Raw genomic sequence first — 24051 nt, forward strand, 5'->3', positions numbered from 1 at the left:
CATTTTATTTGAATCGTGGATGAACTCTGAATAAAACATTTAAAAAATAAAACTGGTGTTTTTTTTAAACATTAAAAAAAATCAAACCCCAGCATTAAGTGGTAATCTATCGGTAAGAAGCACAGCATCGACAGCAGCTTTCTGATCTACTTTTCAAATGGATCATTCTAGCTCCAACATTTACCCCTCCCTTCCCGGTGTTGTGTACCTAGTACACATTGCTTCTAATAACCATAATATCTCTATAAATACAGTAAATACAAGGCTGAGACTTTAGGTATTCCTCCATAACATATTTACGCATTCATTTAAAAACAAATAATATTAATAATCATCAGAATTTATCGGGTACATTTGAAGTATTATATATATATATATAAACAGCGCGTGAAGAGTGTGCAGGAACCGCGACACTATATTCGCATCTCGCCTTTGCATACTTGCACTGTGCAAGCGTGGGGAGCTCGAAGCTCATCGTTCTCTCGCTAGCTAGCGGGCAGAGCGGCAGTAGCTTTTGAGATTCCGACGAGAGTGGACCTATGCTTGTTCCATGAGCGTTGCCAGATAGTTTTTTTAATCCAATAAAATAATAAAGGTTAAAATCAGCAAGGGTGTGCCAGCACACATACAGGGTGGCGCAAAATTAACCACCCTATCGGAAGATGTTATAATTTTTGCAAGTTGCGTCATACGTCAATCATATTTGACGTTTGTGACCTAGACAGCTGCAGTATACAAACAAATTGACCAACACTGGTGGAAGCTACTTGACAGGAAAAATTGTTATGATCCGAATAAAGATTTTGATTTTGTTTTTTTATTTGAAAAAAAGGTATTACAAAAAAATCGTGTGATTAATTTTGCGCTACCTTGAATCTGTTTATATACTGCAACTGTCTAGTTTACAAACGCCAAATATGATTGTCGTACAACGCCGTTTGCCAAAATTTTAACATCTTCCGATATGGTGATTAATTTTGCGCCACCTTTATTAAAGTCGCTGTTTGAACATTGATAACACATTTATCATTTAATGACAAGAGATTATTTTTATAATGGAACCAGATTAGGAAATATCGTTTGGAAAAATCAACACGTAGGACTAGAGCAAATTCCATTTAAAAATGGCTGCCCCATCACCTGATGTCAAGTGATAACGTCACGATAAGAGCGCGTATTACCCTTTGCCTACCGAGACTTTTGGAGTCAAAAACTAAGGACAAAGAATAATATGCTTTTCCAAAATACATCACCATTATTGTCCATGTTCCCATTTTACTAAGCCCCGCCCCTTCTAGTTATAACCCCGCCCACCCCACGTGTATAACTGAACATTTTTCTGTTCGTTAGTTTTTGTAACCATCTGTTGATGAAAACATCTGTTTTTTTTATACCAGTCGTGTGTAATGCAACAATACTCAATTAAGGGTATTATACAAGTGTTTGATTTAAAATATAAATACAACACTACGCCATTCATTTACTTAAACTTTACGAACTGAAAAGAAATAAGTACATTGGCGGGCTTATTGCTGAACAGAAATATCTTCCAACCAATCAAAAACAGACTAGTGATATTGATCAAAACGTTTGATACCATATATAGCTGTTTGCAATCAGATGGTAGATAGTACTCGAACATTTAAAAACATAAAAATTACAAATTGATGATAATAAGGAAGGCAAAGGAAAAGGGGAGTATAGGGAAGGAGGTAGAGGGAGGAGGTTTGATGGGCAGTCAGGATTCTAACGAAAGATAGTAATGTGTCAGACGTTTCTTAAAAGTTATAAGAGAAGGTGCATTTGTTTACGGGGAGAGGTAATCCATTCCATAGTCTGGCCGCTTGGACAGAGAAGGAATTACCGAAGAATGATGTGTTATGTCGAGGAATGGAAAGTGTTCTTTCTTGGTTAGAGGAAATAAAATAAATTTTAGAAGTGATGGGGAATACTCATGTAGGGATGCCTAAGGAAATGAATAATTAGATTTCACCTCCCCTTCGTAGTTTCCTGTCCACTTTCTTGTACTTTATTATTACCCAAAGTAAAAACATGTATGATTGAAGATGGCTGCTGTAACGGGCTGTCATAGAAATTGCTGTATTCAGTTTACTCCATTCGGTTGTCTTGATTTATGAAAGTATCAGATACATTTTGGAGTATGTTGCCATATTATATTTTTTTCAGTAAGTTATACGTCGATATTTAGAATGGAATCATCGTGTATGTATTACAATAAGTTGTAATATTACATAAATACTTAAAGGGAAACGAGAAAATCAAAGCACATTAAACCGATTTTGTTTCCGCCCGCGAAAAGTAAGTTGTGTAAAGCTGCGCTATTCTTCATTCTGAACATGTTTACGAGTCAGGGATACATGTTTACGTGTTACAATATGTTATGAATTGATACAAGTATGAAGCGTATATTGCATAACTCAAACGATAAAGATACAAATTATTTGTTTATTACTCGCACCCCTACTCTATATCTTTCAACACCGAATGCCGTCAATTAGGTCGGAGTTGTTTGTGCAGTGCTTGTTAGTAGCGTTTACTCGTTAGTGATTCTGTATAACAATGCATACATTTAGCTAACCAAACTCCGAGAGATGTTTAGGTGAACATAAAATAATGGCACAGGCAAACATTTCACTTTTGAATTATTTAAGCTTATTTTATTATTTCCAGCATGGTGACCCCAACAGTCCCGGTAACCAAGGGGTTGACATTTTAAAAATACAGCGTGTTTCGTCCAACATAAAAATATATTACATTTTTGTTTTATATTGATTTTTTATTACATCTCAACACAGACGAAGAAGAATATGGAAGCCAGGGCTTACGACCGGCATCGTATTATTTCAAATGACATTTTTAATTAAGAATAAACTTTTACTGTCGTTTTATAACGTGGTTATATTTTTCTTTGTAAATTGGGTGTAAATAATATGTAAAGTGGGTGTATAATAATAAAAAAAAAAACAATGTGTTGCTTTGTAATTAAAGTTAATAATTAAAGTTTATTCGTAATTTATCTTTATAATATTTTTCTATCTATCTATCTGATTCTGAAAGTTCAGAATATTTTATTTTTTCTATCTGATGTCTTTTGTTTTATTCAGTGCGACGCATGCGACATCTGGTGGTAGATCTGTTTTATATAGGTATTATATGTAAGTACTTAATAAAATGTATAGGTAGGTACCTAGGTATTTTAACACATATATATATATATATATATATATATATATATATATATATATATATATATATATATATATATATATATATATATATATATATATATATATATATATATATATATATAATATATATATGTAGGTATATAGGTAGGTACAACATATGGCGCCTCAGCAGTAATTATTTCAAATGACACTAATAACAACGTTCCAATATTACGAGTATGTTAGCCAGATTGTCTGTCGAAAAAACACCGTTTGTGCTTTTTCGCACCGAACTAATTACTCGTAAACGAAACATTTTTTTTATTGAGCGTGCTGCACCGTACACGTGATAGAAGTGAAACTTCATAAAAAAAATAAAGAATAAGAGAAATTTATTATCCTGTTTATTTCATATTTACTAGGTCATTTAGTGGCGCTTCAATTAGTAATACAGATATTAATGGTTTGTGATACCAAAATATGAGATATATGTCCGTGATTCGATCTTTATATGTCCGCATAAATCAAACAATCACAGGACACGCACATAAATAATCACAAAACGCTATGATAAATATTACTTACTCAACCTCAGCCGAGCTACGTCGACCACATTCGCTCCACTCCCGTGGCGTCGGAATGTAGGTATAGTTCTCTTTTTCCTCTCTCTACTTTATCATTTTTCTCTCTCATGTAACGAAATGTGCCTACTGTACTTCACTTTTCACTTTTAATTATCGTTTATTGAATCGCTGCCTAAGAAGTTTCACTTTTAAAAAATACGGTTATTTATTTATTTTTAGAAAATGGAGTTCTCCGACCAATGGTAGTAGACAATTTGACCTTATTTTATTAAACAATAAATTCTCAATTTTTTCAAAATTTTGTTACATACCCATGTATAGTTAAAATAGTGTTACTCGTGTAACATTCACCATTCCACCCGTGATTGACAACCACACTACTCAAATTCTTGGAACTTCTATTTTATTGATTAATTTTGAAGCAAACTGTTTGATTTTTTAAAAATTAACTTGAATTTCACTGGAAACATCTACGGTGAGATGAGAGAAGCTTTTTATTAAGCAGAAACTCTTTCATCTGTATGTGAGGTCCGAATCCTGGATTATATTTACTTACCCGAGAAACGCTAGAAAATGCCCTTTTCATTTTTAGCTCAAAATTTTACCAGTTATTTTATTCGCAACAGTGTGTCCAAATTCTTCTTCTCAAATCTAGATTATCTCTGCTAAGGAGTTATTTTATTAATTTTTGCCAAAAACATATTTGTGAACAAATATTTGAACACCCTAAATGTTGTAAAAATATATTATTTATAAATAGATTATGCATTAATGACGTTAAGTGCTGATTGATTGATTACTCTTCTTTTCCAAGATTAGTATCAAATTCTTATTCACTATCTTATCTTCGCATTAATTTATTAAACCTTTAAAAAAACAAGTTTATCTTAATCTTTCGAATTATTCTGCTGTAAAGTGATAAGACGCTATCTGGACTAACGCGCAATACCTTACCGACCGTCTGCACCAATTCCAGAACCGCAGCGCTCACTTTATTCCCAATTTTCTACAATGCCCTTCACCATTCCTGCGCTCCTTGCAGAACCCCCGTACCTTCCCGATCATGGTCTATCCGCTTCCCGTATATATTATATGTGACTCAGCTGGCGGCGAGTTGCGAGCTGCGTACTACGATTTTCATACAATAATGTATGAATCGAGGTCTTTTGGTACCCCGCTTCGGATCAAGTGTGATTTTGGATGATCAGTACGGGAAAGGTTAATAGGTCGACAGTGATGTAAGTACGATTTAGGGAGGATACATTCCCTACTGTTATACCTTTGCTGTGTCTGAGCTCTCCCAACAAAGGAGAGAATTTCTGAAGGTCAAGTCCCAACGAACGGAGCCACAAGAATCATGTTCCGTCTACAGAACACCACTCTCTATTTTACTCCATTCTTGATTCTTACTCCCTTTAATGGTACTCTCACGTTTTTCTTTCCCCAACACCGTCTCAATATAAGCGATTCCAATTATTCTCCATGAATCTTATGTATGTACTTTTGAGCATGTAAAATGTTATTTTATTTCTCAAATAGTATGTATAACATTTAAAGAAACATCAGCCGCCACACCTTTATGTGCCTGCTAACCATTTATTTTTCACTACGGTGGAAAGCCATCTCTCGACAGTAAACTTCAATCTGACCGGCAAGTTTTAGAGACGGAAGTAGGCGTAGGGAGTATTGTAAAAGCGCTCACTCAGAATGCCAGTGCAAGGAGACTATACAGCTGACTCTCTGTAATGCTGCCCGCGTAGGTGTGGAATACGAATTCTCGGAATCTTCTACATTTGTAGGTGAGTATAACGTGACGCCACTGTCCGAGTTTGCTGTAACATCATCGGCAGCTACCAGGAGAATATTAGTCCGCTAAAGAATTGTGAATGCGCATTTGGTTGGATATTTGGGTTTCCGGTGTCGTCCGGCCCTGTCTTAGTCAAGGAGATAGCATTCTCCGAGATAACGCGTCGAGTATAAAATACCACTTTGCGCGTTATTCGCTCATAGCAGGACCACCAGGACCACAACCACAAAACGGTAAGTCAATATTCTGCCTGTGCTACCTATTACAATATCTATTTGTACCTATTGTACGAGAACATCCGAAGAGTTTGATTCTGGATTCAGATAAAACATGATCTCCTTATTACGAATTACAGAAATTAAAGGACAATTTAAGTGAATTTAAATGTTTTGGGGTCATCTCTTTATCGTTTCTGAATAAATTCACATCCATTTTAGGGCCTAGTTTTTTTCAATATGGAGTTATTTGGATTTTTTTCTCTATTTGTATTTTGTTACTAATGTTTGTTGAACTTTATGATAGAATGGCTGTATTATATTATAATTAAATGATATTATTTCACAGATGTCCGGACAAGATTTACTGAACGCAGCAGAAAAGGGAGACGTGGCGAAGGTCAACACTCTCCTTAAACAACATAATATAAACGTAAACTGGACAGATAGGGATGGTAAGATATTCCAAGATTATTGAACTAGTTAACCGAGGAATGTAGCAATAATAGGTGATGTTAGTAAAGCGATATGATATACAAGTGGGCGAATATTACTGTATATATTCTACCTTTGAGAATAGATTCAATTGTTCTTTAGTAGAATCCATATTAAGATATGGAATAAAGTCTTGGGGACATTCGACGAAAACAAATTTAAAAATGGTTCAAAATCTGCAATATTCCATAGTCAAAAAAATTGTGCCCAGTCATATATATAAGCAAAGGGACAATCCACCTTGAAATATAACCATTCAAAATTACTGCCGGTACGTGGAATATTGTGGATGAGTATCATCGTTGAACAACAAACTAGACAAAAATATCGAAATCCTTTAGTACACAACCATGTTACACGATTTACACACGACGAAGGTTTGATAGTTCCAAGAATGAACCCGTAAGCTGCGGATCGCATCTATTGTCGTTTTTTATAAAGGTACCGTTGACTGCAGATCGCATGCATAGTCGTTTTTCAACTTTACGTCCTTATATCAACACCTATGGATAATTTTTTGCACTTAAATTTGGTTTGAGGCATAGATGAATTAGTTCTCTTTGATTTATTGTCATAAAATATCAAAATTATTTTTATTTAGTGTCAACTTTATCGTGAATACTTCCGGTCGGCTCGTGCTCGGCGCGTGGTCTCAGTATCGTTCAGTATGTTCAATCAGTTTAGGCGATCTAAATTATCATAAACTTTTTTCATAATTATTATATTTATTAACTGTGTGGAACGAGAAGGGTATTATAATTAACTAACAAGTGATTGTATAACACGGTGTTTTGTGATATTTTTGTACTATGTTTTATTTATTTACTATCGTGCAATGCTTCGAATACTGGAAGCATTTTTTTAATGTTAGAAGATGAGGTGATCAGCCCCGCGCTTCTTGTACCAGTCCAGGGTGATATTAAATAAATATGAGAGTGAAAATCACCAATACTTATTTTGAACCCCTGGGAACCGAACCCGAAACCTCCAGCAGGGTAGCCAAACGCGCTGACCACTACACTACGGAGGTGTACTTAACGAACTTTTCAATTTCATTTAAACAAAATAAGGGTTTATTTAATAATTTTATTTATTTTTTTAATTTTTGATATATACGGTACTATTGTACCATTTACATAATAAGAATGAAAGAATATATCAATTGCGACACATCGATTCATCAAGTTGTCTTCAACTACTTTCATGTTATAAAAAAAAAATATATATATATGCTATAAAAATAAAATATTATGCTGAAAGTAAACAAAAACATAAATAAACTAAGTTTTCAATCAAAACGTGACATTCTATGGGCTAGGAATAAGTCAGTTATTGCCGATTTACATTTATGAAGCGATATATTGTAGAAATGTATATTGGTGGCATATTCATTACTAGTATTTGGGAATCTTAGTATAGGAGTATTAAAGCGAGCTACCGTCCGAGCATTTGGACAGCAGAATAAAGTAGGTGGTCTACTAGGCCGTGGCGGTACATAGAATGATATCAGTTTTGGCAATTCAGGGCTTTCGAAAATTGCTTTGATGATTGTATACAACGTTATAATATCTGAGTATAATATATGTATGTTGTAATAAATGTGTTCTTTGCGTGTTTTTTTAACGTTTTCCGTTTCGAAATTAACAAACATTCTTGCTGACGGGTAGAGAACTTATGCAGAATGAAAATCTTATTATTATATTATAATTCAGATCAATTTTTTCAAAACGTTAAAAAAATACTAAAAAAACCTATTGATGGATATATTTTATGAAATGATGTGAACAATAAGTATTAACTTATGCCCTTCGAGTATTTCGTACGAAAACGGCGCTATATAAATTATACAAGAAATAGATAATTAAATGTGAATAATTAAATGTAAACTATTGGTGACTAAAACATACTGGGGAGGTTACTGGGATAGGTAGTGGGGTCCTGCTACATGGCCTCGCGCTGGCCGTACACCCTGTATATACAGTACATCCTCCGTTACAGGGTACACTGCACTACACTGTGCAGCATGTGGGGGCCACCTCCCGGTAGTACAGGCACTCCAGCAGGCGGGGGCTACAGTAGATCTGCAAACTAATGCAGGTAAGTGTAACTAGTAGTAGCAGTAGTAATATGCCCAACACACGCAATGTACATACAGGACACCATGGTATATAGGTTACATGAATCATCACTAACTAGCAGAAACGGAAATATACATTTATTTGCAAACGGCGCATTAGGACCTTTTATATATTAAATGTTAAAACAAGCACTGATTATTTGAACTACTTAGTTGCATTTTACAGTTGAAAAACACATAAAAAAGTGATTTTGTGACATTGTTACGGTCTGACTTTTGTACAAAAAATGAAAATTTTGAAAGAGAGAAAGAAGACAATTGAATCTCAAAAGTGCTTTGTAGTCCAATTTAAATTAATATTTATTTACTCAAATAAATATGAGTGTGAAAATCACCAATATTTATTTTGACCCCCCTGGGAATCGAACCCGGGTCCTCCAGCAGGGTAGCCAAACGCGCTGATCACTACACTGCGGAGGTGTACTTTGTGGACATTTCAATTATATTTGAACAAAATTAGGTTATATTTAATAATTTTATGTAATGATAAATGTGTTCATTGCGTGTTCTTTAAACGTTTTCCTACAAATGTTCCACCGTATATCTCAGTCATTGAACAGTATACAGAAAGTACAATTTTTATTCCAGCAGGGTTTCAATCTGAAATTACAAACATTCTTGCTGACGAGGTAGAGACCTTATGCAGAGTGAACTTTTTTATTATATTAAAATTCAGATTCATTTTTTTCAAAACGTTAAAAAAAGACAGAAAAAAATAATTCATAAATAAATTTAATGAAATGATGTGAAGAATAAGTATTTACTTATGCCCTTCCAATGATTTCATATAAATTATCCACGAAATAGATACTTAAATGTAAACTATGTTTAAAGAAACTACTAGCTTTTTACCACTTGAGTTTTATTATAGACTACATGTTTCGGAAGTTAAACTTCCATCATTCAGGTCTGTATAGTAACTAAAATATAAAATATAAAATTGTTCTATAAATAAGGAATATAGAATACACCTTGTTCCATATAAAGGCCAAATAATGAATTATCTTGAAAATTTAGAAATCCGAAAAAACCTAAATTCTAATAATAATTTATTAAATAATATATTGTTTCAAAATTCTTCACCTTTGCTTTCCATTTTTCCTTTGTTTTCAAACTCCGCCCCTTGACTAACCCCCTCCCCCTAACTTTCCCCTCTCCTTACTTATAGAAGAATTTTTTTTTTATATTTTAGTTCGGATGTCACATGTCTTACCACAAAGTTAATGCCGAAACAATAAATAAATAAATTGTAAACTATTGGTGACCATAACATACTGGGGAGGTTACTGGGATAGGTATTGGGGTCCTGCTACATGGCCTCGCGCTGGCCGTACACCCTGTATATACAGTACATCCTCCGTTACAGGGGCCACTGCACTACACCATGCAGCATACAGGGGCCACCTCCCGGTAGTACGGGCACTCCTGCAGGAGGGGGCTGCACTAGATCTGCAAGATAATGCAGGTAAGTGTAACTAGTAGTAGCAGTAGTAATATGCCCAACACACGCAATGTACATACAGGACACCATGGTATATAGGTTACATGAATCATCACCAACTAGCAGAAACGGAAATATACATTTATTTGCAAACGGCGCATAAAGACCTTTTATATATTAAATGTTAAAACAAGCACTGATTATTTGAACTACTTAGTTGCATTTTACAGTTGAAAAACACATAAAAAAGTGATTTTGTGACATTGTTACGGTCTGACTTTTGTACAAAAAATGAAAATTTTGAAAGAGAGAAAGAAGACAATTGAATCTCAAAAGTGCTTTGTAGTCCAATTTAAATTAATATTTATTTACTCAAATAAATATGAGTGTGAAAATCACCAATATTTATTTTGACCCTCCTGGGAATCGAACCCGGGACCTCCGGCAGGGTAGCCAAACGCGCTGATCACTACACTGCGGAGGTGTACTTTGTGGACATTTCAATTATATTTGAACAAAATTAGGTTATATTTAATAATTTTATGTAATGATAAATGTGTTCATTGCGTGTTCTTTAAACGTTTTCCTACAAATGTTCCACCGTATATCTCAGTCATTGAACAGTATACAGAAAGTAGGGTAGACTGGGTACGGTTGAAACAATTTTGCTTATATTGTCCATAGTATTGTTCTTTACAAGTCAAGCGATGATGAAGATGCATTAAATACAAGAGCGTGTTTCTGTCTACTAATGGGAAGTATAATTTCAGTACCCGGTGTGTTATTTTTAGTGGCAGATCAAATTTAAAAAATATATCCGATTTGTTTCAACCGTCCCCATACCAGGGGCAGTTGAAACAGTGATTGGGGTCAGTTGAAACACACGCAAATAAATCAATATTTATATTGTAAGACGTTTTATTCATTATTTATTTTTGTGTTATAAATAATTATGGCACCGCATGACAATATTAATCAGTCTACAGATATGTAATGAACAAAAACAAATAAAAACAATGGCATTTTTAAAAAAAAACAAATCGAACGAAAATAATCTGTGAATAAACTAAAAGGAAACACTTCTATCATTTTGATTAGTCATAAATCAAGCGGAAATCTAGCTTTGGGATCATTCCGAGTCGCAATTGTGGCAAACATAGCTAAGACCACCTTTTGTGTAGTCTTCTTGAGCCCACAGTTTACAAGTGGTGCACTGTATCCACTTTTCACCGGATCTGCTCTCTGAATACAGTGACAGACAAACAAGACAATAGCACTCGTCCTCTTTTGATGATGATTCCTGTTGCGTATTATGATTATTTTTTCCTTTAACGATCCTTCTACTTTTTCCTCCATCCAATCTTTTCTTCACTTACTTAGTTTTCATACGTTTCAACCTTATTTCTTGCTCCTTTCTTATCCCTTCTTTTTCTGTTTTTTTTTAGTAGCAAGTATTTTGCAAGCTCCTGCTCCTGCTCTTTATTAAAAACTTCGTTGTGGGGTTCATATCCCATTTTCTTCTTCACCAGATGCATCTCGCTTTCGTATATATCTAATGAGCGAACAGTGGTTTAATCCATGCTTTTCCGACGCTTTTCGCAGTGAATCTCCTGCTTCAACCTCCTCATCAGCGTATGTATACCTCGACAAGTCGACCTCTCCTCTCGAAGTCTTTCTTACGCGTACTCTCAGCATCTAGAAAACAGGAAAACTGAAAAAATATGTTGTTTCAACCGTACCCACAAAAAATGTTTCAACCGTCCCCAACCCCTCCTTTAGGTGGAAAACAGAAAATAGTAATGTTAACAATAATGGCACATTAAAACTAATCACTAAATCGTGTTCTACAAGCTTCATTTCAAACACGAAATCACACTCAATAATATCGTTTCAATAGAAACCGTAATAAAAAGAAAATTCTCGGAACAAAAATACTTACTTTTGGTTATCAAAATACAATAGGACCTCCTACAAGCAACTGCACAGTGCGGCGAGCGATGCAACACTGATATTTGTGTTTGAACTTGTTGTCCACTTTGTTCGTCCCTTGGACCCTTCACCCTACCGCATACGGTTTGCAAGATATTTGCTCTGTTTCAACCGTCCTTTGTTTCAACCGTACCCAGTCTACCCTACAATTTTTATTCCAGCAGGGTTTCAATCTGAAATTACAAACATTCTTGCTGACGGGGTAGAGACCTTATGCAGAGTGAACTTTTTTATTATATTAAAATTCAGATTCATTTTTTTCAAAACGTTAAAAAAAGACAGAAAAAAATAATTCATAAATAAATTTAATGAAATGATGTGAAGAATAAGTATTTACTTATGCCCTTCCAATGATTTCATATAAATTATCCACGAAATAGATACTTAAATGTAAACTATGTTTAAAGAAACTACTAGCTTTTTACCACTTGAGTTTTATTATAGACTACATGTTTCGGAAGTTAAACTTCCATCATTCAGGTCTGTATAGTAACTAAAATATAAAATATAAAATTGTTCTATAAATAAGGAATATAGAATACACCTTGTTCCATATAAAGGCCAAATAATGAATTATCTTGAAAATTTAGAAATCCGAAAAAACCTAAATTCTAATAATAATTTATTAAATAATATATTGTTTCAAAATTCTTCACCTTTGCTTTCCATTTTTCCTTTGTTTTCAAACTCCGCCCCTTGACTAACCCCCTCCCCCTAACTTTCCCCTCTCCTTACTTATAGAAGAATTTTTTTTTTATATTTTAGTTCGGATGTCACATGTCTTACCACAAAGTTAATGCCGAAACAATAAATAAATAAATTGTAAACTATTGGTGACCATAACATACTGGGGAGGTTACTGGGATAGGTATTGGGGTCCTGCTACATGGCCTCGCGCTGGCCGTACACCCTGTATATACAGTACATCCTCCGTTACAGGGGCCACTGCACTACACCATGCAGCATGGCGGGGCCACCTCCCGGTAGTACGGGCACTCCTGCAGGAGGGGGCTCCAGTAGATCTGCAAACTAAGCTCGGTAAGTGTAACTAGTAGTAGCAGTAGTAATATGCCCAACACACGCAATGTACATACAGGACACCATGGTATATAGGTTACATGAATCATCACTAACTAGCAGAAACGGAAATATACATTTATTTGCAAATATACTTTTATATATTAAATGCTAAAAAAGCACTGATTATTTGAGTTTACTAAAGACTAGAGTTTTTTTTATCTTTAATGAATTTATTTTTTATTTTTTACCTTGTTACAAAAAAAAACCAAAAAACATTATTATTTCAAAGTCGATCCGGAGACGTAGGATGATTCCGATGTGTATAAAATATTATATATGTGGTAAATATTATATATGTGGTAAGTTAACTTTTTTAAGTTAGTTATATGTGGTAAAAACATCATTTGGCACTTTTTTGCATCGCACGGCCAACCCCAAGGTAGACGAGTCGCGTTCAGACCACCATAGAGATGGATTCACAGCTGGGAATCTACTTCGCTGGAGGCTAATCCCTCTTAAAAACAGGCCACGAGGCCTACACCATGAAGGGGTATAAATGCACATACGTAAAGTGATCACTTAAGTCAGCCAAATGCCAGGTCGTAAGCCCTGGGATGCTCAGATATACGCCTTATTTCGTATAAAACGACAGATGCCATGTCATAAGATAAGACATTTATCATGTTTATTGGTATCATCCATACGGTGAATAATCCAGTAACTGTCACAGTTTCTAAATTAAATAGGAATTTAAAAAACGTTAAAAATGAAATTAACTAAGCATTTTCTAATATTAACAGTCTCCCGAATTATTTTATTATTATATATATTCACGAAGTCCAATTATAAGATAAAATGATTCATTAGAATCCGAAACATACTAACCATCGACAACCTGAAGAGAGTTTACTACGCTATCGCTCACTCACTACTGCAGTATGGCATTATTGCATGGGGAGGCTCGTACAACAACATACTGAACTCAGTGAAAATAGTACAGAAAACCATAATTAAAGTCATCTTGAAAAAAAAAAAATATTTCCAACAAAATTATTATGTAAAAAATTTCAAGTCCCAAATATAGAATCCATTTATAAAAAAACCGCAGTTTTTCAAATACTAAAGGGTGACAACTATTTAAATTTAACAAAAAATTTATCATCGAGATTCTCAAACGATTTTTCTACTCCAAAATGCAACACCAAGCAATTTCAGCAAAACTTCAAATATTTGGCAATCAAACATTTCAATAAACTCCCTAAAGAAATAAAAAAATAGATGATATAAAAATCCTTAAGAAAAAAAATAAAGCTCTATACATTTAAATCTTTAAAAAATATTTATAAAAAAAACTATAATATCTTTTACTATATAACATTAAACCACGAGTGTAAGTCCCTCTCCAAGCACAAGAGCACAGACTCTTTTATGGAGAGGCACAGCGAATCGAAATATAAAAGTTCTCCATATGTATAAATGATTCAAATGTATTATGTTATAAATAAAAATGTAAATATATTAAATGAATAAAAAAAAAAGATAAAATAATAAAAATGAAAAGGATATTTTCTGGCATTTCTCCTGTATGTAATTATAATCCAGGATTCGGACCTCACATACAAATACAAGAGTTTCTGCTCAGTAAAATAGCTTCTTCGTCATACCAATGGATGTCACTAGTGAAAATTCTAGTGATTATAAAGTGTTTAAAGTGTCTAAAGTGATCACTTAAACCTGCCTACGTCGGTCGAAGGCACCTTGAATACCCAGACTTTCATATTCTTCTTCATCTTTGTTGAGATGTAAAAAAATATTTTAATAAATAACTCCTATAAAAATATTTACATAAGTAAAGTAGGGTACATATAAGCCCTTCCAGTGATTTCGTACGAAAACGGCGCTATATAAATTATCCAAGAAGTAGATAATTAAATGTAAACTATTGGTGACTATAACACACTGGGGAGGTTACTGGGATAGGTAGTGGGGTCCTGCTACATGGCCTCGCGCTGGCCGTACACCCTGTATATACAGTACATCCTCCGTTACAGGGAGAACAGCACTACACCTGGCAGCATGGGAGGGCCACCTCCCGGTAGTACGGGCACTCCTGCAGGCAGAGGCTGCAGTAGATCTGCAAGATAATGATGGTAAGTGTAACTAGTAGTAGCAGTAGTAATATGCCCAACACACGCAATGTACATACAGGACACCATGGTTAGGATAGGCCGATGACATTTTTTGCGAATTCAACTATGAAAGCAGTCTAAAAAGTTGCATTTTGGATCGCACATAACGAGAAAAATATTTTTTTAAATATTCGATGCTACTTTTGGCCCTCAACCAGAGCTCAAAGTTTTCGGAAAAGCCATTTTTGCGCTTTATCAGCTGTCATTTCGTAATTTAGTAATAAAGACAGTCTAATTAAATGTTACGATATGTAATATACTTCACTTAATAAGCACATAATGGCAAAAGTTGCACTTTACGTTGTTATAAATAGGTAGCGTTGTTTTCGTAAGTCATTATATCCATCAGTATTCGGCCTCTAAGGAATTGGTTGCGCTGTCCGTAATTTTCTTTAGATCCCTTTACTTAAAAAACGAGTTAGAATTTTAAACATTTCATAATTTAGGTTAAAAATAATCTTAACGAACGATTTAAGTCATTTTTAATACAATATTACGTTAATTAAAACCGAATTGAGTTCATCTAAACCCTGTATAAGATAATACTAGATTTTGGTTTATAGCCACATTTATTTTGGAATTTTTCTCGAACCGGTTTCAAAAAGAACTTTGTTATCTTCAGGGATAGACATGTACATATATATTCCAGAATACAACGAGGTTTTGGTCGAAACCAGTTGGAGAAAAGTACCACTAATGGATGTGGTTAAAAATAAAGTTCTAGTTTTATTTTATAAAGTTTTATAAAACGTGCCACAAAATATCTGCCAAAAATATTCAAGAAATAAGCTAAACCCGCTACTAACAAAGACGTAGTAAAGAAGATTGTTAGAGGTCAGATCATAGAAACGATAGCAAAATGACGATAGGCACTATTGACTTAAAATAATCTTCAAAAATTCATAGAAAGAACAGCCAAACTTCAAAAACAAATCGAAAAACTATCGATTATCAAATCAAGGTTACACCTCCTTTGTCTAAAAGAAAATGGAATAAATATTTACAGGAAACTACAGAATCAGTGAGTTTAAAATCATTCCCTGAACCCTCATCGTCCAAAAGAAAAACTGTACAATTCCTGCTACAACAAGTGTGTGTAAACGATTTGGTTTTTCAGACCGATGAGTTGCAACTTTGACTTTTGTTGTTGTAAAAGACTACAAGCCATACTACACCAATATTTGGAACTGGCAAATGTATTTCAGATTCAAACGTCAATGATTTTTGAGCAGCAGTTTGGAGCTTGAAAATATTCAATGCCTAAGTATTTAATACTGAAAACATGGAGCAATTCAACGTTCAGAATAAGTATTGAATATACCATTACAGTGGTTTATTTATATTTTACCTACATTCTAATGCATTGCCATTTTGACATTATTTACCCATGATGGTCCCACATCTGGTCTTAGGGGAAATTCTAATCCAACTGGAAAAGCCTTAAGTTTTGTGAATGATTATCGATTATAGATTTTTTACTGTACATGTAAACCGCTATGTTTATATATATATATATATATATATATATATATATATATATATATATATATATATATATATATATGTATATATATATGTATATATATATATATATATATATATATATATATATATATATATATATATATATATATATATATATTTATATATGCTTATAGTCACTATATCTATTCCCAATAGCTTACTAAAGTAGGGCACCGTAACAAAATACTAAACTTGTAAGTGCGTGAAAAAGATTGAGAACCCCTGGTGTATAGGTTACATCAATCATCACCAACTAGCAGAAACGGAAATATAGATTTATTTGCAAATGGTGCATAAAGACTTTTTATATATTATATATCAAAGGTCTATATATTAAAATCAAGCACTGATTATTTGAATCTACTAAGTTGCATTTTACAGTTGAAAAACAAATAAAAAAGTCATTTTGTGACAATCGTTTCGCCTAGTTATGTCATTTTCAAACGAATTTAATTCGTTATTACCGGTTTCGGAATAATCATACCATCATCAGGATTTAAATTAAATTGTCACCGTCTGACTTTTGTACAAAAATGAAAATTTTGAAAGAGAGAAATAAAACAATTGAATCACAATGGGAATATTTTTAAAAGTGCTTTGAAGTCCAATTAAGTTTGGTATTTATTATATTTTAATCTCCCGCGCAGATATATCGGCCGACCTCGTGACGCAGACAGATGAGTTCACAACAGCCATCTATGTCGGATCGAGGAAATTTTTTTTCACACACAACTTCACACACAAGAAACACGTCTAGACTTGTAATTTCTTTCCTCATATTAGCTTTGTTGCGTAGCGGATAGGTGTGGATATAGTGAAAACATTCACGGATGGGAACATTGGTACACGAGTATAATAATCCAACATAAAAATCCAGTTTCCGGTAAGCGCTGGTTCAAAATGCCCGAATAATGCACATTGTTCATATTACCCCCATTATGTTATGTATGTACTTACACGATTCAATGTCTGCCAGTGAACAAGTCATTTCTGTCTTTCTACCTTCATTCCGCACCAAGATGCCGAGGGTGTCCAGGCTTAATGTACAAGCTCCGCTCTTGTGAAACTATTTTATAATTTTCAATGTTTTTAGGTGATACACCACTCGACCTGGCTAAAAGATATGGTGGCAAGGAAGTAGTAGCTTGTCTGGAGTTGGAAATAGGCAGTAAGTATAAGCCAGTAAATGTATTCACAACCAGTGGAATGTAAACATTTCCTACCAACTATACACTTTCACATAAGTATACCCACAACAAGTACCTACTTGAATCTAGACTAATATATTTACTAGTAGATGTGTGCACGCTACAAAATAAAACATAAGAAGTAAATACCGTTCCCGAAAATGAGGCGACGTTTTACAGGAAATAAGTAGAGGACTCTTCCTAATACCTGCTGGACTGAACGTGTTATGGATATAGCTAATGTTGTATCGTGCAAAGAATGTGTAATGTAGTTCTGTGGACATGTGGAATCTAGTGCTATTCTTCTTCTTCTGCCAACCCTTATCCGCACCCCAATGGTGCATAGGGCACTGCATCAAACACTTGATCAGCGTTGTTTACACATGAAGGAAAAGTGATTAGCCCACCGCTTCAGGCACCTCCAGGGTAATATTGAATAAATATTAGAATGAAAAATCACTTAAATTTATTTAACTATGAATCGAACTCGGGACCTCCAGAACGGTAGCTAAGCGTGCTGACCATTGCACTACGGAGGCAGAGTATAGTTTTATAGGAATGTAAAATCTAGTTCTATAGAACTAGATTTTACATTCTTATAAGAATGGAAAATCTAGTGCTATTCTTCTTCTTCTTCTTCGGACCTGTTGAAATGAATATAGAAAGTCGAGACATAAAAATGTTCAAAGTTTGAGCTTCGATCCAACGTATGTTCCATATTTCTCATTTCCATCTTCTCTTCCTTACGTACAGACTTCTCTGCAAACTGCGGACAGGAGGCTCGGCTGGCGATCCCACTATACCGACTTACTATTTGTTCCTCAGAACGGGAGGTGTTGCAACACACTGCACCATGGGAGAAGAAAGTTAAGGAGCTGGAGGACGCCCTGACTGCCCTAGCCGCTCCTAGCAGCTCCGCTCTGTCCCTGGAAAGGGTGCAAGCTGAACACGCCGAAACTCTGCAGCAACACCGCCAAGACACGGGTATTGATTCAGAATCTTCATAAATAAATTGACTTATACGAAGACAGCTTTCCAACTTGCAGACGAGAGATGAAAAGTGACTTACTGTTTGATCCTCAGAACGCAAGACGACCGAGTTGGAGCAGAAAGTTAAGGAGCTGGAGGACGCCCTGACTGCCCTAGCCACTCCCAGTAGCTCCACTCTGTCCCTGGAAAGGGTGCAAGCTGAACACGCCGAAACTCTGCAGCAACACCGCCAAGACACGGGTACTGATTCAGAATCTTCATAAATAAATTGACTTATACGAAGACAGCTTTCCAACTTTTCCAAAGAGAGATGAAAAGTGACTTACTGTTTGATCCTCAGAACGCAAGACGACCGAGTTGGAGCAGAAAGTTAAGGACCTGGAGAACGCCCTGACTGCCCGAGCAGGCCCCGCCCCGTCCCTGGAAACCCTGCAGCAACACCGCCAAGACACGGGTACTGAGTCTTGTTGTTAAGTGCGAGAAACTAAATCATCACTATTACAAACATGATGGACAAATATCATACTCTACATCGGATTCAATGGATAGATTTTACCACAAAGTGACTGCCGAATCAATTAATGAAATCCTTCAATATTGATAAAGACATAAGTTGTAGAAAGGAGAGTAAATGGTGCCCTGAATTCAGTATTATCAAATAAAACCCCATCAGGGAAAGCTAAGCAGCACTGTCCCGGTAATGTATGGAAGTGGAGCATAGAAGGATGAGAGAAGACTGAATGCAGTCGGAATGTGATCTCTCGTTAGACACGAGGAATGGGTGCAAGGCTGAGATAAGCATTACCCAGCCAACTAAGGAAGGTGTGTCGAGATGGTTTGGGCATGTGAATCAAGTGAGAGTGGGAGAACAGTTAATCATATATATGTGCAAATGTGGTCAGGTCAGGAGTCGGAATAATAAGCGGGTAGGTACGTATGAGGAGATGCATGAATGCGGAACATGCGAAGATTGTTTGCCAAGACAGAAGATGTGGGGTTCTATTCTGTCTGCCTACCGCCGCTAGGAGGCGGCGTGATGGTTAGTTAGTTTTCTACGATAATTTTCAAAATGATACATTTTCACTTGTGATGTGATCAACTTAGTTTGACCTGTCCGGGAGTACGTTTCTGCGGACAAAACTGTATCTGTGGAGTCAGTTTTTTTGGTATTTTTTATTTACTTTTTATAATTTTATATCACAGTGGGGACATTTACCTACGCCTTGAGGTTTTACTGTAACAAGTTACTTACTTCAATAAATCTGTTAATCTCCCCAGGTGGAGCATATGGACACCGCAAGGCGCCCCCGAAGAAGGAGACAACTGGACAACAGGCCCTGACGACGAGCAGCCGCCATTCTGTCCCAACTTCTCCTAATAGGGCAACAGGAAAAGGGGGAGGTAAAGGTAAACAACCATCACGCTGCTTCTCCGCCGGGTAGGCAGAGAGAATAACACGCCTCATCAAGCTCAAGCACTGTTATATTGATCGTTAATCACAAGAAGGTGGTAAGGTGATCAGCCCCGCGCTTCAGTCCTAGGGATATTAAGTGGACCATTACTCTTGTCTGTTGTGTCCCTTCGGGAATCGAACCCGTAACCTCTAATGGGGTAGCCAAGACGCGCTACGGAAGAGGATAAAAAATTATGAAATCCACCAGAAGTCTTTTTGATTAATATTGAAAGCATTAACTTTGTGGATCATATTGATATATTATTTCGAGAAATAAAAATACTTTGTGTTCTGATCCATTCACATTTTCATTAACCAACTAGTTTCAGCAACAACCTGTTGCCCTGCCTGTTTCATTTATTACTGAAACCCTGAAGAGGGCAACAGGTTGTTGCCGAAACTAGTTGGTTAATAAAAATGTGAGTGGATCAGAACACAAAGTATTTCTATTTCTCGAAATAATACCATCGGAAGTCGTTTATTTATCATAGATAGAATGGACAATGTCACGCCGCTATCACTGGAACCAGCCGGTGTAAATGTGAGCCCTGTAGTACTCGGACTTCCATATTAGCATCTCGGTAGAATCTTACCGTGACCCGAGTGGATGATGATATCTCTAGTCAAGTTAGCAATAAAACAACACTCGGTTTCTTACTATATAGTATACATAATGTACATAGAACTAAAAGATCCATAACGCAGTAACACATCAAACAAAATGTAACATACCTACTCGTATACCTCTTTCGGTCGAAGGAACATTGATGATTATGCACTAAAGTTGTACAACCTGCTTCCACTATCCATAAAGTCACTAAACCCTCCAAACTACTACTCATGACTTGATGATGGAAGTGGGCAGATAGAAATAGATCGCATCATTCGGCCATGGCGTATTTGATTGTATGCACAATTTTCTCACATAACATTTTTTTTAAATAAATTTAGTATGTTGCAATGTTTTATGTGAAACTTTGTATGATGAAATAAATAGTGAAATCTCTAGCCAAAGTGATAAAAAGGGCTATCACACGGAGTAGAGAAAGAATAACATATGGAGAGACCGTGTCAAAAAGTTGGATCAATCAAGGATCCCATGCATTGCGGATAACGAGATACCACCGGGTCACCCCCTTCCCGGAACACCTCCAGAGAGATGGAAGGATAGCTGGGCGCCAACGTCTCAGGAGGAGTCACGTTCCTGAACAAAGTGGATCTTCTGATCTAATACTAGAAACGGATGAAGGTTTTATATGTATATTCTCTTTAGCAGGTATTTCTCCGCTGATGGTAGCTGCCAAAGAGGGAAACTTGGATGCAGTCAACATATTATTGGCAGCGGGGGCACTCGTGGACCAAGCAGACGCAAAGGGTAACCTATACTTTTATCAACTGATGTATGTCCTCGGTTATAGCTCCGACTGCAGTGTCGTATGTCTTCGGCTACTAGTGTGAGTGCACTGTTACACATCCCCGGATGCAGGTCCGAGTGCCTGGTGTATCCTCAGCTTACACATCTGACTGCACTGATGTATGCCTCGGTTACAGGTCGCACAGCCCTGGTTTATGCGGTCCAAGGGGGTCACCTGGATGTGATGAAGGTCCTGATAGAAGCAGGAGCAAAATTGAATCAGAAGGGTAATTATTATTTTTGTTATCTTTATTTTCAATTCTTTTGCATTACACAAACGTGACATAAATTCAAATATAAAAAAAAGATCCCACAAAGGCATGGCCTGTGTCTGGGTATACAATATAATTTAGGTCATAGTAAAGGGCACTGGCAAGAATACAATAGGTATTAAAAGTAGAACTAAATAAAAGTATTAATGTAAAATACAAAAAATACCATAATAGTTTTTTATTAGGTTTGTAACTTTACACTCATCTATTTGCAGTGAAACTTCTGTATGGATATTCAGTGTTAGTATTGGAATACGCATATGACATGTGATATTTGACTATATTTTCGTGAAACGCCAATATTTGTCTGTTTTCAGCAAAATGAGCAGTTCCCTCGTTCTTCTCGCACCGCACCACCTACCACCGCAACATTAGCCCGAGTCAGTTCTACTGGATCCCGATTTATTTAGCCCGGATCGCTACGATAACATCCGACTACATCCAGCTGTATTTCACAGTAATAAAGCGATTTCAAAACATAATGTCTTTTTCAACTTGACTAACTGACTAACTATCACGCCGCTTCGCCGCAGGGGTAGGCAGAGAGAATAGAACGCCACACCACTCTGTCTTTGCAAACATTCTTCGCCTCTTCCACGTTCATTCATCGCCTCATACATACCCGCCGATTGTTACGACTCCTAACCTGACCACTTTCAAGTATTTGGCATACCTGATCGTACCATGTTTTTCTAGGTCTTCCTCTGCTCCTTTTCCCAATTACATTCGCCTCATTAATTTGTTTTAGCGTTCTTTCTTCTCTCATTCGTTCTACATGTCCGAACCATCTCAAGACACCTTTCTTAATTTTATGGATAGTGTAATCTTTATAGATAATAATCTTTTTTAACTTGACGGAATAAAATAATGAACTTCACCAAATAATCACAACTACTCACCGCTTTGGCTACCTTTGAACACTCGAGGCTTATCTGTATGCACTCAATGCAGCTACGCGTGCATACGAGGTGCCCACATGGTCACCGATTGTCACTCGGGACATATCTGTACACACTAAGCGTGCATGCAAGGTGCCCATATGGTCAGCGTATAAACACTCGGTGCATATCTGTATGCACTCAATGCAGCTACGCGTGCATACGAGGTGCCCACATGGTCACCGATTGTCACTCGGGACATATCTGTACACACTAAGCGTGCATGCAAGGTGCCCATATGGTCAGCGTATAAACACTCGGTGCATATCTGTATGCACTCAATGCAGCTACGCGTGCATACGAGGTGCCCACATGGTCACCGATTGTCACTCGGGACATATCTGTACACACTAAGCGTGCATGCAAGGTGCCCATATGGTCAGCGTATAAACACTCGGTGCATATCTGTATGCACTCAATGCAGCTACGCGTGCATACGAGGTGCCCACATGGTCACCGATTGTCACTCGGGACATATCTGTACACACTAAGCGTGCATGCAAGGTGCCCATATGGTCAGCGTATAAACACTCGGTGCATATCTGTATGCACTCAATGCAGCTACGCGTGCATACGAGGTGCCCACATGGTCACCGATTGTCACTCGGGACATATCTGTACACACTAAGCGTGCATGCAAGGTGCCCATATGGTCAGCGTATAAACACTCGGTGCATATCTGTATGCACTCAATGCAGCTACGCGTGCATACGAGGTGCCCACATGGTCACCGATTGTCACTCGGGACATATCTGTACACACTAAGCGTGCATGCAAGGTGCCCATATGGTCAGCGTATAAACACTCGGTGCATATCTGTATGCACTCAATGCAGCTACGCGTGCATACGAGGTGCCCACATGGTCACCGATTGTCACTCGGGACATATCTGTACACACTAAGCGTGCATGCAAGGTGCCCATATGGTCAGCGTATAAACACTCGGTGCATATCTGTATGCACTCAATGCAGCTACGCGTGCATACGAGGTGCCCACATGGTCACCGATTGTCACTCGGGACATATCTGTACACACTAAGCGTGCATGCAAGGTGCCCATATGGTCAGCGTATAAACACTCGGTGCATATCTGTATGCACTCAATGCAGCTACGCGTGCATACGAGGTGCCCACATGGTCACCGATTGTCACTCGGGACATATCTGTACACACTAAGCGTGCATGCAAGGTGCCCATATGGTCAGCGT

General features: G+C 36.5%; 1 protein-coding gene and 1 long non-coding RNA gene across 2 annotated transcripts; both read left to right on the top strand.

The window, feature by feature from the left end:
- The first annotated feature begins 5783 nt into the window (after positions 1-5783).
- Positions 5784-15998, top strand: LOC148299720 (uncharacterized). The gene is made up of 5 exons (XM_088275778.1): positions 5784-5812; positions 6144-6249; positions 9793-9891; positions 12796-12894; positions 14928-15998. The coding sequence occupies exons 2-5, from the start codon at positions 6144-6146 to the stop codon at positions 15038-15040; spliced, it is 417 nt and encodes a 138-aa protein (XP_088131904.1). The 5' UTR covers positions 5784-5812; the 3' UTR covers positions 15041-15998.
- Positions 15999-18859: 2861 nt separating this feature from the next.
- LOC148299721 (uncharacterized) lies at positions 18860-22382 on the top strand. The gene is made up of 5 exons (XR_015839044.1): positions 18860-19220; positions 20045-20173; positions 21493-21594; positions 21771-21860; positions 22223-22382. It is a non-coding gene; the product is annotated as an uncharacterized LOC148299721 (long non-coding RNA).
- The last annotated feature ends 1669 nt before the right edge of the window (positions 22383-24051 follow it).

Source organism: Brachycentrus maculatus, unplaced genomic scaffold (genome assembly GCF_059751285.1).
Source record: "Brachycentrus maculatus isolate JH-2025_06_01 unplaced genomic scaffold, ASM5975128v1 h1tg000987l, whole genome shotgun sequence".
NCBI classification, from domain to species: Eukaryota; Metazoa; Arthropoda; class Insecta; order Trichoptera; family Brachycentridae; genus Brachycentrus; species Brachycentrus maculatus.

Excerpts from the sequence above, each read along its gene's own strand:
- LOC148299720 (XM_088275778.1), top strand. The coding sequence starts at position 6,144 with ATGTCCGGACAAGATTTACTGAACGCAGCAGAAAAGGGAGACGTGGCG. Across the intron at positions 6,250-9,792 it reads AAACTGGACAGATAGGGATG|GGGCCACTGCACTACACCAT; the intron begins GTAAGATATTCC and ends CCTCCGTTACAG. Across the intron at positions 12,895-14,927 it reads AGATCTGCAAACTAAGCTCG|GGAGAACAGCACTACACCTG; the intron begins GTAAGTGTAACT and ends CCTCCGTTACAG.